At 31.6% G+C, this 20107-nt stretch overlaps 3 protein-coding genes across 5 annotated transcripts in view; all 3 read right to left on the bottom strand.

Moving 5' to 3' along the window:
• LOC107440417 (uncharacterized) overlaps positions 1–20107 on the bottom strand; it is a 789850-nt gene that overhangs the window by 338361 nt on the left and 431382 nt on the right. The gene's annotated exons all lie outside the window — the stretch shown is intronic.
• On the bottom strand, positions 103–4173 carry LOC147815983 (uncharacterized). Its single transcript, XM_087157950.1, has 2 exons — positions 3313–4173; positions 103–3223 (listed from the first exon to the last, which is right to left on the bottom strand). Exons 1-2 carry the CDS (start codon positions 3346–3348, stop codon positions 2318–2320), a joined length of 942 nt encoding a protein of 313 aa, XP_087014076.1. The 5' UTR covers positions 3349–4173; the 3' UTR covers positions 103–2317.
• On the bottom strand, positions 1175–1693 carry LOC147815984 (uncharacterized). The gene has a single exon (XM_087156681.1). It carries the CDS (start codon positions 1691–1693, stop codon positions 1175–1177), a length of 519 nt encoding a protein of 172 aa, XP_087012807.1.

Raw genomic sequence — 20107 nt, forward strand, 5'->3', positions numbered from 1 at the left:
ACGCTTCCTTTTATACTGTCCTTTTCCCACCATCGATTGTACTTTATCAATAGCTTTTCGAGCTAAATTTTTTCCACTCTCTTTCGCTCTTGTTTTTACAGCTTCTTCCAAATTTTCGCCAGATAATACATCAGATGCTACACGGGTTCCAGTTTTTAAAACTTCTTTTCCAATAGTTTTACCACCTTTTACTAAAAAGGGTAGTGCTGCTCTAAATAATCGACGAAATATACCGCCGAGTCCATAGCCTTTTTGGAAATTAATACCTTTATAATAGGACAAACCCGAGCCAATTTGACTCGCATAATGTTCTTCGAATTTTTTAGTACAACAAACGTACGGTACACTCATCTTGACGTCTTCTCTTCAAATGAATGTTTCAAAAACGCATCGTACTATTTATAGTATTTGCTTCATGCGGAAATGTAAAACTATGATCACTTTACCACTTTCAAAAGGTACGAAATTACCTGAATTCAATCTAAGCTCCATTTGAATAGTTTGAAAGGAGTGTCTCATTAAAGGTAAGTATTGAGGTCTATCATAATACTGACTGATTGTTTCACCATCATGTCCTTTTATTCGAACCATCCGCAGTAGAGGAGCTTGTGTATCTCCGACAATTTGGGGTGAAATAAGATCTGTGTACACATAGAAAACTGAAAAATTAGACCACGCGTCAGCCACAAATTCGCTTTTCTGGTTACCCGTAATCACTGCATCGCGTCGAAATCCTAACAATTCACCTAGCTTTTCTAAATAAAGACTGCAACCTTGAACGACGTTAATTTTTACTCGTTTCGTAGCTTTATTGTAACTTATTGTAAACCGGCTAGGATTTTTAGGTAAAGCAAGTTGTATAGCTGATACAATATCGAACATTGATTCATAACACCCCACATCAATTGTTTGCTTTACAGTCGATACGATATTACCATTACTTATCTTGTATTGAAAATAATTGTTACTTTCATTTACGTTCAGCCAAGAATGGGGATAGATGATTTCAGATAGGCCTACTTCCCATTCACCGTTTAGATTAACTGGTATCGGTAACTGCGTCTTAAAATGAGAGATTTTGTTGTTAGGAAAAAACTGCATGGAGCTATCAGAAGGTAACGTCACGTAGAAAGACATTTTCGAGAATGAGCCTTCAGAGGTTAAGTTTCACTATTTATACTTTTTGAATATCACTCACCCAGGCATTAAACTTTTCAGGATAGCCTAAAAATTTCACGAAATATTCTGTGCTTCCTCCCTTCTTTCTCTTTTTGATCACTTTTTCTACCGGATAGAAGCCAGAGTCTACTACCTTTTGCAATTCTTCTTTATAAAAAGTACCTTTGATCTCTTCACCTTGTAAGTCTTTTAATCTATAAACAACAGGAATTCGAGGAATAATTTCATGAATAGTGAATATTTCCCGACTCCAGTTGTGTTCGTATCCTTTTTCAAAATGACCTTTCAGTCTGCTGATTCGTACTGTATCTCCTACTTTAAAAACAATTGGATTGCGTTTTAATGTCTTCAAATCTCCATACAAATTTTCCAAGACCTCACTGGTATTGCTTTTATTAACGGAAGCTGGTTCCATTTTAATACTGCTATGTCGAGTGTGATTGTAACTCCATATTAATTGATCAATCACATCGATGTAATTCTTAGTATTGAATTCTGTGAAATATTTCCACATTTTTGTTTTCAATGTTCTATTAAATCTTTCCACAATACTTGATTTCGTAGAATTATTTGTTGTAAAAAATTTAATCTGCATGCTTTTCAAATAATGTTGAACTGTTTTATTTTTGAACTCTGTTCCATCATCCGATTGAAGTAATTCAGGCTTTCGTTCCTTAAAAATAGATTCTAAGGCTACTTTTACATTTTTTCCCGTTTTATCTTTTAGCGGTATGGCCCAAGCATACTTTGCGAAAACGTCAATACACGTTAATAAGTATTTATACCCTTTATTGAATTTAGAAAGAGATTGCATGTCGACTAAATCGGCTTGAAATTGCCTGTTCATATCACTCATCAAAACACGATTCCGTTGAAATTTGCGTCTAACAGGTTTATGCAGTGTATAAGAATCTTTAAAAGAGAGCCACTTCTTAACGGTATTTGCATTCTCTTTTCCTTTGAGTGCGTGATGTATTGCATCCGCACCCCCAAAACTAGCTGGTTGCTTAGGATCTTTATAAAATGATTGCATGCTATCTGAACAAAGTCTAACGAGTAAATGGGTAAAACATTAGATGATCACTGTTATTTATAAAAAAAAGATACCAAGTTATAAAGGAAATCTTAAACTATTTATTCAATTAAAACTGGTACAAAAGTCAGTTTTAGCAATTTGAAGTATTTCAACAAGATCAATAGTGTCGAGAAAACGAGCAGTTACAAAATTTAACAGATTTTCTTGTGAGACAGGATGACGCATTTCATTTTTAACAGTATTATAAAAACTTTTGACAAACATATGAGGCTTTAAGTTCAAAGCAGATTCACAAAACAGGACTCGAGTATTACTTGAAAGTTCTGAAGGGCTTACTTCCATAGGATTCAATAAGCCTGTTTGATATGCTAGCAATTTGTAAATTTCAGTCTTCAGGAGGTGTCTTAACACTTTGGTGATAGTCCCATCGTCTTCAGGAGCTGTTGATGGTGCTGGATGTTTTAATAGATCTTCAAACATTTTCCTAAAGTCCAGTTGGTTATACTTTAAATGAAATAGATTATCTAGTAGAAAATCTCCAAGGGAAAATATTTTGTCCCATTGGTCATCATTCAAAGATATGCATTTCGTGTAGGTATTTCCATTTCGGCAAGTAGTAATTTTCTTGAGGAGGACTGCTTCATCAAATTCAATCATCACTATATTGTAGCACTTCTCCTTGTCTTGAATACCGACACTTTTATCAGAATGAGCGGTCACTGGATCGACTAGACGTGGTAAGTTGAGGAAATACTCGTATAACGGATGATCTTTCTTCTTTTCTGTCAACTTTTCTCTGAGAAATGAGCTGTTGACCAAGTGGATGAACTGGTAAGGTGTTAGAGTCACCCCCTCTTTCGATGGATAGTACTTTTCTCCATGTTTCTTATATCGTCTCACATTAACCAGAATTCGATCACGGTAAATAGTAGTGGAAATAAAGACATCTTCTACTAAAATAAACATATTGGAAGGAATACTGCTTTCGTGGAAAGATCCTTGATTGTTCTAAAAAAAATCAAAAACATTTATGAGATTATAAAATAGTATAGAAATATATGCATATTCTAAAATAAAAAAATTTAAAAGATACTTACTTCGCTATGATCAGCTTTTCGCTTCATGTTAGCCATTCCTTCGTTACGAATATTTAAAAGGCACTAAGGCAGAAACCAAATTATAAATGACGATTTGGGTAAGAACATATACTTTTATACTATTTTCTCTCATTTCTGATTGGTTCTTGAAAGTTATACGCTCATAGGTTGAAAAAATAGTGATGTCATTGAAATACTCCTTTCTGATTGGTTGATCACAGATCTGTATCAGAGCCCCTAGTGGTGAAATGAGTAAGCTTGAAGCGCTTCGCATTTCACCATTTTATGAGTCATTAACATGATCAGTTTTGCGTTATCGTGTTTAAACGTGATCTTGCATGTGTATGTCATTGCGCTTTTTTCCCATGAATCATTATCTTTTTTTCCATAATTCGGTTAAAAATAAATTTATAATTAAATTAATATTCATAGTTAATAAAAATCAATTAAAAAGATTTCATTACAAAATAAAGATTAAAAAAAAAAAAAAACACCCTCAACTATAGTAGCTGTCACATTTGATGGATCACCCCAACCCCCTTCAAGAGTACACCCGCGGAATCCCCGAAAATCCCCGAAATCCCGGTCGCCGTACTCTCTTTATCCAACTACTGGCATTGAAAGAAGTGATCCTTGCACGATGATAAATTTGGCCTTGCACTTTGAATGTTGGGATGTAATTCTCGTTCAGGATACGTGTAGCACCGAATAAAGTCATTTAGAAACACGAATTGTACCGGCGTATATGCGCCAAAAAATGTTTCGATTGGTTTGTTTGACCTGATACGAAGGTTGATAATGTCTCGGCAGGCGACGTAAAATCTTGTAGTTTCTGTATGCTTCTAGAACAGCAAATTTCAGCTGTTTCATTTTTAAATTTGAGAGCATTACAAAACATACATAATTGATATATTTCTCCGATGATGACACTTGGGGGAAGACTATAGTTTGTTGTCGGATCATAGTGAAATGCACTGAAATTCAAATCAGAGTATTGGCAGCGTCTGAATAGCGAAATGCGTTCTCGGTCGGTTTTCATTCTTGCTTCCCGTTGCTCTGATGTTGCCGACGAACGGGCTTGTGTAGTTCGTAGTTGATTTGTTGACAGTCTTCTTTCCTGTTGCTCAGACGTTTCTAAGGAACGGGCAAAAGCATTCTGTTCTCGATTAGTTTCAAGTCTTTTTCCCGTTGCTCCGATGTTTCTGAAACACGGGTAGTTCTCTTTTTGCGCGCTTGAGATGTCGACCGACTAAGAGCGATTTGCTTAGGCGGCATATTTTTGCAAATATTCTTTCTGACAACGAAAAAGAAATGTAAAAGTTGGCAGTGGTCGCAAATTTGCTAAATCGAAATATCACATACATATTTTAAATAATAAAAAGAGCAATAAAAATGAGATGAATAAGAAATATGAAAATTATAAGATTTAAAACAAAAATCAATTTTATAAATGAAGGAAATAAAATGGATGAATTCGAAAACTTTGCATAAATAAACAAACAAATAGTTTTCAAATGACAACTGTCACAGCACTGAAATCTTCGAAAAGTATATTTAATTTTGCTAACCTAAAATTACGTACTAAATATAAATATTTCTGAAAACGTGCAATTTGAATGAAATTTGCTTTTGTCTTTATATTTATTAAACAGTTTTCACAGTACTGAATCCGTGATACGACCAACAATTAAGAAATCTATTCTCGTTGATTTTACTTGCTTGTGCTCACCTGACATAAAAGAAAAGCGCGAATTAAAAATTAAAGTATATGCAATTTACTTTAATTTACTTTTCTAAATGAATAGAGTTATAAGATAGAAAATATCACTGTTGTTATCTTCAAGATATTTGAAAATTGAATCGTTTATAGCAAAATTTAAAACAATGGCTAGCTTTTAACCAATCAGAAAATTCCATTTCGACTTTCACTGATATCGCTGGAACGGTTTATCGCACGGGATAAAAAGTATCCTATGTCCTTCTCCTGGCTCTAAACTACCTCCCTGCCAATTTTCAGCTAAATCGGTTCAGCCGTTCTTGAGTTATAAGTGAAGTAACTAACACGACTTTCTTTTATATATATAGATGACTGTAAAAAATTAGTGGAATCCATGCTGAATCGTGTCCAAATGTTAATAAAGTGTTGTGGAGATCATATTATGTACTAAAAATTTTGAATTTGTATAAATTTAAATAAAATAGCATTTTCTCTTAGTTTTCTGAATTTATTGAGTTCGTTTCAATTAATTTGCACAAGGGTGTAAGCTTTATTTGGTGTTGACTTGAAATAAAATAATGTTACTTCACACAATTTTTAGATACTCAACATCAAATTCGAATGGATAATACACCTCAATTTTTACTGAATCTACTATGTTTAAAATACAAACACTTAAATATATATTTTGTCCCTCTTCAAAACCTTGAGATTTCAGCCATAGAATTACACAAACCATTACACAATAATAGCTAGAATTCTTGGAATGTTTCTTTTTAACAATTTCGAATTTTAAAGGTACGGAAATGAAATGCATGAAAGCTTTCATTTCATATAGAAGATTGGCTTGAATTGCATGTAAAAGAAGAATGTTTTTGATCCTTGTAGACGACAAAATTCTTAACTAAGTACCATTTTAGGTAATCGATTTGAGATGAAAATACCGTTATTATGTTCAATGGAGCGCTAAAAGGAAACGTTAACTATTATAAATAAATCACGCATCTTGTTAAATTCAAGTATTTTGTTCCGCTACACATAACTAGGCAAATACGGTTGAATCAATTTATACTAATATTAAAGCTTTATTCGTTGAGGAAAATATACAACTAAGCAACCGTAAACATTTAACCAAAATATGAAATTATACTGCTTGCAGTTTTTACTCCATTAAAATAAAATCGACCGGCCATTAAAGACAGAAATGTGTTTCTCTTTATTGCATAGAATAGACCTTTATGTCTTGAAACCAAATATTAAAATGATAAAACATTTTTTCACAAAAAAAATTTAAAATTATAATTTATACTATTATACAATGCCAACTCTTACAGATCAAACAAAAACAATTCCGACTGTAAAGAAATTAGGAAACTTTTGGATAGAGGAGAAATCAATTTCTTTCATGTTTAAAATTTAATTCGATGCTTTGAAATGAATAGTTAAAATTTTAACAAATTTATTTGTACACAAGTTCGAAATTGAGAAAACACATTATTCCAAATCACCTCAATTTCAATATGTCACACTCTACAAACATCTTATTACAAGAACATTCTTAAATGAATATTTATGAACTAGAAAATATTAAATTCAACTAACCTTGAGACTAAGCCGAAATAAATTTTGCTTTGCGATTGATGAATTGAACGAAAATTCATTAATAGTTAATTTATTAACACAGATTTATCAATAATTTTAATATTTTTTTAAAAATTTGTTTAATTGAAGGAAGCTCAAAAGCGTACATAGCTAAATACGTGTATAGATAATTTAAGTGAAACAAAAAAAAAGGTTTTTTTTTCCTTTTAACTATAGGACCTAATTTTCAATTAATCGGAGTCGAATACATTTCTCTAACTCCTGCAAATGTTTTCTCAACTACGACTCCGGAGTCATGTTTTTATGTTAATAAATTAACTAATAAATGTGGTAATTGTTCCTTTATAACGAAGTAAATAATTAAGTGCCGTAAATCAAATTAATAAATGAAAAATAATCTATAAAAAAAATGAAAAAATAAATAAAAGAATGAATAAATGTGGCAATTGTTTTTTATTTTTATAAAGAAACAGTTAATTAAGTGTTGTAGCTACATTTAATAATTAAAAAGCAAAAATTAAAAAAAATAATTAATTATTTAATTAATGAGGCGATTATTTCTTTTTGAAGAAGTAGTTCATTAAATGCTGTAGCCCAAATTAATAAAAAAAAAAACATAAACATGTAAATAATATATAAAAAACTAAATTAATAAATGTGGCAATTATTTCTTTATAAAGGAGTTGTTAATTAAGTGTTGAAGGTCAAATTAATAAATAAAAATTTTAAAAAAATTAATTAATAAATGTGGCAATTGTTTCGTTTTAAAAAAGTAGTTAATTAAGTGCTGTAGCTCAAATACCGTTAATGAAGACTGCTCTGTAATATAAAAACTGAAAGAAATGAGATAATAATCAACCTTTTGCAAAATTCATGCAAAAATTTTTATTTACGCTTGTCTTTTTCAAGAGCTCTAAAATGAGTTAATAATTTCTCTCACTCCACATATGCTTGTGCACTATAGAAATTTTTTTCCATAGTCGTTCAAGCAATGAATTCTTCATTAGTGTTACTTAAGCATGTTTACGACCAGGCAATGAATTACGGGTTTTTTCCCTTTTTAATTACATTTCGTATTTACCCCAAAACTAAGTACAAGTAATCGTAAATACGTCACAAGTCATCGCAGTAAACTCAGTCAGAATAAATGAGAAAAAAAAAAAATTCTTGAAGACAAAGCAATTAGGTATTAAGAGTCTTAAATGTTTTTTTTTTTTGTTGCCAAAATTAGCGCCAGAAAGCACCCATAAATAAACATCAGGAAATAAATGGAAAAAAAAAACTGTATGATCTTAGAATTTATAGTTTTCCAAGACCAAAAATAGATAAGTGCAGAATAAATACGGTTATTTCAAATAATTAATGAAGTAACGGCAAAAGCTCTAAATGCAACATACTTTTAATGGCGGTGTTTGTGTGATCGAATCCAAAGAAGATTTTATGCGCCATTAATAAAAGGGTGATAATTTTAAGCGGTGTAACACGAATAATCTCCCTTTGATCTATTGTCTCCTCCTCTTAAATCTTAAGCGTTTGATATTTAATAAGAAGCAGTCTGCATTAAAAGACCACTTGCCTTTTGATTCTAGTCAGTGAGAAATTTATTAACAGAATGCGATAGGTTTATTGCTATGGAGGAATTTATGGTTAAGTGTAAGAGTGGTTTGTATCAATTGCTTGTAAATTGCTTTTAAAAATTCTATTTGCCTTGAAAATAAAAAAAAAATGGTTTGTTGTTTTTTGAATATTTAATATGTAGATTATTTTCTGCTGATTTTTCAGCTTAGTTTTTATTCTAGAAACAAATCTAAAAATGAAAAAAAAAACTTAAAAAATGATTCCTGTGAAATTGTGAAAAAGAAACCAGGTATAAACAATATTAAGTTCACACTTATGACCGGTTTCTAGATATGCTCTGTTATAATATTGTGCCCCATCAGCTTGCGTTCAACTATTATTTTCATTTATTAATTACATTACCCCCCCCCCAAAAAAAAAAAAAAAAAAAAAACTGGGCAGAGTTATTGGCCATAACATAGGACACCATTTTCGTAAATTTACAAAATAGATTTTTTTTATCACAAATTCACGAAAATTAAACCTTTTTACGAAATACCAAATAGACCACTAGTTTTCGAGTTTTTTCATTAAATCGCAAAAGGGACAGTATTTTAAAAATCGAACAAAATAATAAGTAGAATTTTCAGAAATTAACAAAAACAGGATCGTTCACAAAAAAAACCTGGTCAGTCAGACCTTTAAATTTTTGAGATTTTTCATTAAATCAGACAAACAGTGCGCACTATTAATATACACAAAATACTGAGTATATTTCAGATTTAACAAAAATGGGCCCTTTTTCATAACGTCTTCATTTAGACCCCTTCATAACCAATAATATATATATATATATATATATATATATATATATATATATATATATATATATATATATATATATATATATATGCATACATATATATATACATACATGTACATATATATACATGCATATACATATATATATACATACATGTACATATATATACATGCATATACATATATATATACATGCATATACATATATATATACATACATGTACATATATATACATGCATATACATACACATCTATATGCATACATATACAGTCAAACCCCGATATAGTGAACTCCCGGATAAAATGAACAAAATGTTCGGTCCCGTGCCCTGCTATACACGTATAATGTTATTTTTTGTGGATATAGTGAACCAAAAAAGTGAGGAAGTTGGATATAATGAACTTTTTTCTGTCTTCGACTGATTTTTTCTTAATTTTGTTGTAATAATTTTGAAATTTCTACATCAAAGTAAATACATATACCGATTTTTAAAGCTATCTATAGAGGGGAATGTAGCGATAAACATTTTTTCTTGTTTGCTTCTTTTATCTCACTTTGACATCCCTAAATAAACCAAGCAGATGTTTCCAACTCAGGCAGATGATGCCCCTATTAGGAGTCAGGGGGATCAATATGCATTTTCTGTCAGAGGGATTGAGTAATTATTCATTATTGGTCAAAGGGTTGGACACTAATATGTGTTGATAAGGCCTTCATTTCAACTCCTTTTTGCTCTCAGTTCAGATAAAAAAATCCTGCAAACAAGTGTCTCAAATTTAACTAAGGCGAGCAGTAAGCGTAAAAGTTCTTCATTGATGATAAAATGGCCATAATCAGAAAAATTGAAAATGGATGCAATCAAGCTGATATTTGCAGGTAATATAAACTATCGAAATCTGCAGTTTGTAACATATGGAAAAATAGGCAGTTAATAATTTCTGCCCATGAAAAAAATTTAGATGACAGAAAAAAGTTGAGAAGCGCAGATCACAAGGATGTTGAAGAAGCATTACTCAAGTGGTTCACCATTCGAAGAAGCGGCAATCTTCTAGTATCTGGACAGATGTCGATGAATTTGCTAAGCGATTTTATAGAACTACTTTTATGTGCTCGAATGGCAGGTTAGACAGGTTTAAAAAGCGGAATAACAGAAATTCAGGAAAAATTATCTGAGAGCCGGGAAGTGTTTCCATATCTGATGTTGAGGATTGCTCATCAGCTAAAGTTTACTTCTTTTTGTGCGCAAGACGAAGAGTAATGAAAAATAACAAATTTTCTGCTACTACATCATATTTTTCAGTAATTTATTTGAATAATGTGTAATAAGAGGGAGCAGTTTGGAACCATTAGTTAAATTGCCTGCATAACGGATATAGTGAACTCCCGGTTATAGTGAACCGAAATTTCGAGGTTCACTATAGAGGGGTTTGACTGTATAAACATGCACACACACACACACACACACACACACATATATATATATATATATATATATATATATATATATATATATATATATATATATATATATATATATATATATATATATATATAGCAATATAAATACAAAAAAACACAAAGAAAATTAAGAAAAACAACAAGTTTCATTTATTGTTTAAGTTTCATCTTTTTTGCGGATATAATCGTGTGGGTTGATGAAGATATTATATCTTTTATTTTCCGGATTTTTTAAAAAAATTTTTCCATTTTCTTTTTCCATTTTCTTTTTCCAGTTGCTTGATATTTCATTTATTATTACTTCTCTCTTCCCCCCTTTTTTCATATGTCTGTAATTTTCCTTTGTCTTATCCTTATTTTGGACATTATATATATATATATATATATATATATATATATATATATATATATATATATATATATATATATATATATATATATATATATATATATATATATATATATATATATATATAATGCTATGAAATATAACAGACATTTGCGTAAAGAATTTAGATGATGGAAAAATAAAAAAGGAATTTGTTAAAGTCTCTTTACTATTACTTAGCGGTGCATCAAAGGGAAGAAAAAAAAGGAACGTTAATTTGTCAACCTATGAAAGGAATGTTCCCAAAGTATGCCGGTGTCAATATATCGGGACGTAAAAGACAAAACCTGACTCTTACGTCCTGAAGTAGTTCTTTTTTTTTTCTTCTAGCCTCTGAGTATTCTCTGCAGTAGACAACAAACGACCTCCTCTGCAGGAGTTTTAATATGGAAACTGCTAAGATATTTTTAGCAAAGAATATTTAACTTATAACAATCTTCTAGATAACATATGGTTACATGGTATTTAGAGATTAAGGGAAAAAAATCCTAATTATCTTAAGAAACCCTTATGTAATTATCGGATTTCCATTCTTTTCCAACAAAAGATACATTTTATTAAATAACCCTTTATAGAGTCCTTTTTTTTCCTAGTAATATTAATGGGATTGAGATTGATGAACAAAAAAAGAATTTAATTAACCTATTACCCTAAAACTAATTTGAATTTTAAGATATTTTTGTTTTTGTTTTGTTGGAAAATGAGTGGTATTTTCTCTATTGAAAAGAATTCCCCATATACTTGATGCGGGGAAAGAAGTTATCGACAATGTTAACCTTCATCTATGAAAAGGCACCCCTCCATAGAGTCGAGTTAACATGTCTAAACAGTGGTCGACATACTACAGTACTCCCCCACCAGAATTATATCTGTGATAGAATTCGATGAATGGATACCACTAGTTGATTCACTGCTGTTTTGAGAGAAGCCGGGAGAGTTGTATTCAGATTACAATACTTTTGAGTGCTGATCGTGAGAGCTGTATTAAGATCACGATCGAGGTCGCTCCTGTGTTGCCATTAGCTGTCGAGTGTATACAGACCGACGTTGTGTATGGCAGAGCCTGAGTGGCAACAGCGCGAGGAGGTGGGTAATGTCACAGTCACAAGAAGCAAGTCAACCGCTCAGCATCGATCTTAGTAGGCGTGTTCAAATAGAAGTGGGAGTTTCTGTCAAGGTAGGTGCGCTTACAATACGTCACCAATGGGGGGAAACAAGTTATCGACCATGTCCACCTTCATCTATGAAAAGGTACCCCAACATAGAATCGAGTTAACATGTCTTATGTACTAGTGAACTGGAATTGTATTTTTTATCGTGGTAGACACACTACACTTGAAGGTACGAATTCATAAATTCTGTTTGTAATGGCAGATTAACTTTCTGAGAAATAATCAGGTAAAAGAATGCACGAGAGAAAATATAGAGTTGAATTCTCATCTTGATCTTGCGTTACCCTTGCTGTCAACACACTCTTTGTTTGGGAACTTGTCAGCCACACAAATCATAGGTGGAGAAAAAAAGCTTCCCACCAACAGTTGTAAACTAATGAAGTTGGTGTATTTCCAACGGCTTCATAAAGCGTCAACATCTCTTGTTTACATGCTATTTTTCATACTACATACTATGTTACATACTATTTTTCATAGTATACGTACTATTTTACATACTATTTTTCATAGTACATACTATGTTACATACTATTTTTCATAGTATACGGACTATTTTACATACTATTTTTACATACCCTTTACATAGTATGAAACCAGTATCTTTAAGATGCACATTATTTGTTTACAGTATATCATATTTTTATTTTAAAAAAAACTTTTATTATTTCTATGCAATAAACTAAAGAACCTTTTTTAAAAAAAATATTTACAACATACAGGGTGATTAGGAACGTGGAGTCAAAACCTTAGCCAAAGCCGCTAGAAGAGGTTTCAAACTATACGTAATATACAGTTAAAAAAATCATTCTACAAATTTTTTTGTACTTTAACACTTATACTAGTACTACTACAGGAAATGTTTAACGTTTTGGCCAAATGCCAAGATAATGATATCAATTTGAATAAGATGATCTAATGCGTGTGATCATAGATTCAGGCTACAATAGATTCAGTGACACAATAGATTCTGGCATCGAATGCTACATAGATGGGAGCACACCTTGTCAAACTGTATTTCGAAACATCCTGCTGTCTCAACATGCTAGACGAGCATCTTCTGTTGTAGAAATAGTATCATCAATATGCAACGTGTGGAATTATAGAAAATAAATACATTAAGTCATCAATGAGGAGTAACTTTTTTTTAATTTTCCTTATATGGGAACATATTCACGAATTTTCATATCTCTCTTTCTAATATTATTCGTCAATTTTTTGTTGCCAAATACATTACGAAACTGTTTTCACTACGAAATCACTTAAATAGTGAAACTTGGTATTTTAATCCCATGAGACCAACAAAATTCCTGATGTAAAGTACAGACCTTCAAAATGCCTAATGTAAAGCAGATATCTGCGAAACGCCTGATGTAAAGCTGAAATCTACAAAATGCCTAATGCAAAGCACTGACCTGCGAAATGCATATTATAAAGCACAGACGTGCCAGATGCCTAATGTGAAGCAGAGACTTGCAAAATGCCTAATGCAAAGTTGGTCTACAAAATATTAAGATTTGGTAAAATTAAAAACTTTTGTATAGCTTAATCAGACTTAAGATTTTATTCAGAGAAATCTCCTCATTTTTTTTCTTTACTAAATAGTCATTAAGGACCTTTTCATTTATTAAGCTTTTTAAATATATATATTCTATCGAAAATCTTAATGTTCTGTTAATGTATGAATGAAGCTATCCTAAGAGAGAGAAAAAAAGAACATCTGTTCTTATCCGAGAGAAATCAAAGTGATGGAAAGTGAAGCCATTATTCATCCTCATGCTTCATCAATAGTATTTTCCGATTTACTCCATGACATCTTTTCCATCCATCCAACTCTCACTCACTTCAATCATTTCGTTCGGAGCATAGATTTATCTCTCCTGACTTCCAGTTGTTTTCTAGTTGTACAAACTCTTCTTTACATTAAGGTTTTGATCTTCATCTTTGGTAACTTATGGTTAATAAATAAGTGCTGCTTCTAAAAAAACATTTAATCTATAAAAACAAATTATACATCATTAACTAATACGTTTTAAAATGTTTATATGAGTGCAAGTTTAGCATCCATGGGAAGTAATGCACACTAATTCGTTTCGGGTAGTATTCGTTCGGATATATATATATATATATATATATATATATATATATATATATACAGAGAGAGAGAGAGCACTTTTTTCTAATAGATGTAATTTTTCTAAAGTCATTAAAATTGTATTATTAAATATCACCCTTATTTAAATTATCCAGAATAATACCATCATCTTGAGCACGCAATCCATTTACGGTTCAATTTTTGGTAACTAACAAGTCAAACGCACTTCCATACAAAACTCGCCCAGTTACGCTTTTAGCTCAATTTACGCTTTTGTTTTCAACTTTTGCAATCTGGCAATCTTGTTATGAACATATTTGAAATCATTCTTGAAAAATTTCCCGTTCATGTAAGTTCATTTGAATTCGCTACTCGCTTTATAGTTTTCATTTCATGTTTTATTATGTTTTTTCTTTATATATTTTATTTTCTGTTTTTACGTGATATTTTTACTTATTGTGTTCTATTTTATTTGTTGTAATTTTTTGTAAACTTTTTTGAGTGCTTCAAAAAAGATTGATATATTTTTCTTTGGCTATATTGATGCAATATTAGAAAGCACTCTTTTTTTGAGGATATAATCGTGTGGGCTGATGAGAAGATTATATCTATTATTTTCCGGATTTTTTAAAAAAACTAAATGTTATTTCTTTGAGGGAAAAATATTGAACAATATTTAAACAACAACAAAAAAAAACAATGACGAATGATAAAAAATTAGGGTGAATGTTGAGCAGTGCAAGCAAGAGCGGAGACACCTTCTCTAAAAATTTATATAAAGGGCAGTCATTTCGAAACACTATGAATGTTTATTACCTCAAAAAAAAAAAGAAACATCATATGTAATACAGAAAACTCGTGCCAAAAATAAATTTCAGAAAGTATTTTTTTTAAAAAAAATATGCACATTTTTTTTGTTTCTAAAATCAGATATCAAGGTATTTTTTTTTTATCATAACGATTCAACGACTTCGAAATGTATTTCGGAAATATTTTGAGGTTTATCTCACTTTCTCTAGAAAATACACGAAATGATTCTCTTTTGTTTCTTATTTTTCGGAAAACGAACAACAATTTTCATGCCTGAATAAATAAAATATTGCGTTTTGGGTAAGAGCTCTTAAGCCGGTAGAGGCACACAGGGTAAAGGCAGCTGTAAAGCTTTTGACGTACATAAAACACGATAGGCCCTTCGATCGAAAATATATTTTTACAAGGAGTCTGTAATAAAATATTTGGATCGGAGTGGGGTCGAGGAGAAGTAAACATTCGAATAAAAATGCAGACGCGTAAACATTTTTTTTTGTAGAGCAGATAAAGAAACATTTATATTTTAGGGGTTTTCTTTCAAAGCACTTTTGTGGGTTTTTTTCCTTAGCTTTCCTGAAATAAATATTCAAGTATAAACAGCCTGAATAAAGAAGTAAAGTATCTGTCAGATAAAATTCCAGAACATATATTTTGTTGGTAAAAAGCCTCTTTATTTTGATTTTTAAATACATTTTACCACTACCGAAAAATCATCGGAATTTCGGGAATGTGTTAGACTCATGCAATAAGTTTTAAACGGTGGGTTTTTTCTTTTCTCTCTTTTTTCTTTTAGAATTTCAATTTTTTCCCAAAATCCCACCTGGGTTGACATTTAGTCAATTCAAGGGTATTAGGGCAGATTTATTGTCCACACTTTCAGGGGCTAACGTTGCTCCCACAGTAAGGACATATAGTGGAAGAACATCCATGCTGTAGTGTATCTACCTCTACAAAAATATAATTCCGATTCACTAATATATAAGACATGCTAACTCGATTCTGTGGTGGGGTACATTTTCATAGATTAAGGTTAACATTGTCGATATCTACTAGCCCCACATTGGTGACCTGGACGTGATGTGAACACGCCTACCTGGACAGAAACTCCCACTTTCATTTGAACACGCCTACTTCGATGGATGCTCCACATTGAACAGTTGACTTGCTACTTGTAACTACGACATTATCCACCTCCTCGCTCTGTTGCTATTCAGTCTCCATCACACACAACACCAGCCTGTATACACTGGACTGCTAATGGCAACACGGGAGTGACCACGACTGTGAACTTACTACAGCTCTCACGATCAGCATTTAAAAGTCAGCTCTCTCGGATTCTCACAAAACAGCAATGAATCAAAAAGTGATATCCCGTTTATCAAATCCTACCACAGATAAAATTCTGGTGGGGGAGTACTGTAGTGTATCTACCACTACAAAAATATAAGTCCAATTCACTAGTATATAAGACATGATAACTCAATTCTATGGTGGAGTACCTTTTCATAGATGAATGTTGACATTGTTGATTAGACTCTTCCCAGCACACATGCCTTGCGCGGGATTCGAACCCAGAACCTTATTGATGCAAGGTCAGTTCTCAGATTCCTACACAGTACAAGAAGGCAAATAGGGAAGGATTTTGAGAGGATGAATAAAAAGTATTTTATTAACGATTGAAAATTTGAACGATTGATTAACGATTGAAAATTTGAACGATTGATTAACGATTGAAAATTTGAACGATTGATTAACGATTGGAAATTTGAATATAGATATAGGGAGAGTGTTTAACTAATAGTAGGAATTGAAAAACGTTTGAAAAATTTAATTAAATAAGTTAAACTGGAATGTAAATGAAGTTACGATACAATTAAAAATATCCTAACAACACTTAGGAAACACAGAAAAGTCTCATACAACAATGACATGTCAATATTTACTTTACTTGAATTTTCAATAACTTAGGACCTTAAAGTTAATGTATTATTTTCGCTTTATGTATTGTCTAGCAATATAGATTGTTTTAGTATATTACAAATATTTCTTTTATTTTATATTGAATTGAATAAAACAATATTACAAATAGTTTAGTATTCGTTTTCCAATAAACACTAAAAAATCAAGCATAGTTATTAGAGAAAAGTCTTTATTTTACGTTTGTTTGCTCACCATTTTAAGTTGACGACAGACGTAGCTGAAGGCGGTGAAAAAAAAGATTCTGTTTGACACAACTAATTAGTTATACTTTCTATAAAGAATAAATAAGAGGCAGTTCTTTTTGGTAAGATTATCAAAAATTCATTGCGAAGCAAACCGATAATAGTGTCAAACAGGCAAGAGTCGAAAGATTCCTGTACATCTTACTGTCCTAGGCAAGAAACCCATGATAATTAACTGTTTTAACAGGAAATATAAGGAATGTTCTCTTTCTAAATCTGTCCTCTGGGGATATTCTGTCTATAAATAACTTTGGAAAAGGAAAGAGTCAATAAACAATTCATTTGTCTTGGGTCATTTTACGTGTGAAAAGCGTTCATTGGACGAAGTTATTTGCAATTTTCAACTTGTCATTATAAGATATCGGAAAAAGTGCCAAGAGATTAGGGGGGTTGTTAAGTACTACGGATTTTCAAGAATTCTACGGATTTTAATTCCGTCAATAGAAAACGCTTAAGAACTATGATTATATATATTTTTATTTTTGTTTTGTTCGGTAATCGAAATCAAAACCATTTTCCAATACAAGTTCTAAATTTTAATGTTTATGTAATTAAAGATATTAGGCTTAAAGATAACAATTACTGCAGATTTTCTGTTAATTTTATTTCTATCAACAGGAAACGTTTCATAACTAGTGAAAAGCATCATTCTTATATTGACCTGGACAGCCTGGTCGGTAGGGCGCTGGGCCCATGCACGAGAGCTCGTAGGTTCAAATCCCACCGGGCGAAGACTTCCCGTTTAGTAAATGGTGACAGGTGCAAGTCAAATCTGTCGAGTCGCAAAGTCCTCCATGTTCCCATAACAAATCAATACTTTTGGGGGTACTGGATTGGAGATCGATCGTTCTCTGATTCAGGTCAAAATTACGATCTGTGGAAGAATGAATGGATGTGTGAATGAGTCCGCCCTATAAAACGAGCTGTGACGTGTGTGTGTGGCTGAAAACGAATTCTTGCCCATAGGATGGCGCCACTGAAAAACAAGAAACGCACACTCTGCCTTAAATTCGCTCGGTTTCACCAAGCAGGCTTGCCCGTGTGGCAAGTGACATTAGAAACAACAACAATAATTGTTATTGGTGCTTGTTTTATTTGGCAATTAAATCAAAACCATTCTACGATACAAGTTTTAGTTTTTAATCTTTAAATAATTAAAGGTTTAGAGATAACAGTCTCGCAGATTTTGTGTGATCTTTTATGGATTTTAGTTACGAAAACGAAAAATTTTTAATGATTGAAAATTGCTAAATTTTTATTTTGTTAAATAACTAAACTTAAAACAATATTTCCAATGATTTTTTAAACCTTTTTAGGAAAAATAAATTGTATTCTAGTATACCAACTACCATGCTTTTCTAAATTTCATGAATTTTAGTTATGAAAGAATTTCAAAAACTGACAAAAAAGGTCTCTTATTATTTTTCGTTAGATAATTAACACTACAAAGACTGAAACTTAGTATATACCTAGTATATTGCTCAAAAGCAGTCAAACTGACTGCATTGTGAAAGAATAACTAATGTGTAAAGAAATTTGTTTAAAATTAATTTTTAATATTTTTTAATATTATTTACAGTTATATAACAAATTATTAGTAAATATTAACAATAAAAAAATCATATATCTGCAAAAAAAGTCACAAAATTTTAAGAAATCGTGTCATTGTATACATCATTGTTTTTCTAATTGAAATTAAAAAGCAGTCAAAATGACTCCCTTGGGCAATCTAGTGTTAAAAGCAATTTGGCAAATGATATCCAAAGATTTTAATCTTGCCAAATTTTTGTTATCATTACAAACAATTTTTCTTTTGATCCTTATAAAATTAAAAACGAATTTTAGCACCAATTACAGTAAAGTTCAATTTTACAATTTCTGAATTTATTCATACAAACGCATTTTTTTAAGTATGTAATTGTCCTTTTATTTTATTTATTTAGTTTTTTTTCTCGCTTTTCCTGTTTTGAGTGAAAATATTTAAAAAAATTCAGATCTTTAATCAAGATGTAATTAAATATATGTTGTTGATCAAAAAGAACAAACTACAAAACTTGTCATATAAAATAATCTACAACATACTTAATGATATCCATCAATTAAAAATTGTATCAAATGTAACCAAATCCTCTTTAGATTTGTATAGGGTACAATAACTCCTGGATCATAAGTAGAAGAGGATAAATTGTAAAGGATTGTCAACAAACGCAGCATCTTCTTTGAAATGAAGATGTTAATAAATACACTGAAGAGCCAAAAAAACTGGTATACCTGTCTAATATCGTGTAGGGCCCCCGCGAGCACGCAGAAGTGCCGCAACACGACGTGGCATAGATTCGATCAATGTGAGAAGAAGTGCTGGAGATAATTGACACCATGAATCCTGCAGGGCTATCCATAAACCAGTGAGTCTAAGAGAGGGTAGGGATATCTTCTGAACATCACGTTGCAAGGCATCCCAAATATGTTCCATAATGTTCATGTCTGGGGATTTTGGTGGAAAACGGAAGTGTCTAAATTCAGAAGAGTGCCGCTGGCCACCAAAATCCTCAGACATGAACATTATTGATGAATGAACTCAGACACCCCCTCTTACTCCCACTGGTTTATGGATAGCCCTGCAGGATTCATGGTGTCAATTATCTCCAGCACTTCTTCTCACATTGATCGAATCTATGCCACGTCGTGTTGCGGCACTTCTGCGTGCTCGCGGGGGCCCTACACGATATTAGGCAGGTATACCAGTTTTTTTGGCTCTTCAGTGTATATTGTTACTTTTTTTTACATGAAGTTTTAACGAGAGCAACAAAAATTACTATGTGCGAATAAAATACAAATCTAAAGTGTTTGGGCGCTAGTGAGATTTGGAGCTAGCAAAAATACCAAAATAGGATAAAATTAGGCTCCATATAATGTAGCCAGCAAATGAATACCAATTTTTGTTACAACGTGA

Source organism: Parasteatoda tepidariorum, chromosome 2 (assembly GCF_982258835.1).
Source record: "Parasteatoda tepidariorum strain Cologne lab strain chromosome 2, Ptep-v5.0, whole genome shotgun sequence".
Taxonomy (NCBI): domain Eukaryota; kingdom Metazoa; phylum Arthropoda; class Arachnida; order Araneae; family Theridiidae; genus Parasteatoda; species Parasteatoda tepidariorum.

Bases quoted from the DNA above. Each gene is read 5' to 3' on its own strand.
- LOC147815984 (XM_087156681.1), bottom strand. From the start codon at position 1,693: ATGTGGAAATATTTCACAGAATTCAATACTAAGAATTACATCGATGTG.
- LOC147815983 (XM_087157950.1), bottom strand. From the start codon at position 3,348: ATGGCTAACATGAAGCGAAAAGCTGATCATAGCGAA. The intron at 3,224-3,312 runs GTAAGTATCTTT...GATTTTTTTTAG, and splicing joins GAAAAGCTGATCATAGCGAA to AACAATCAAGGATCTTTCCA.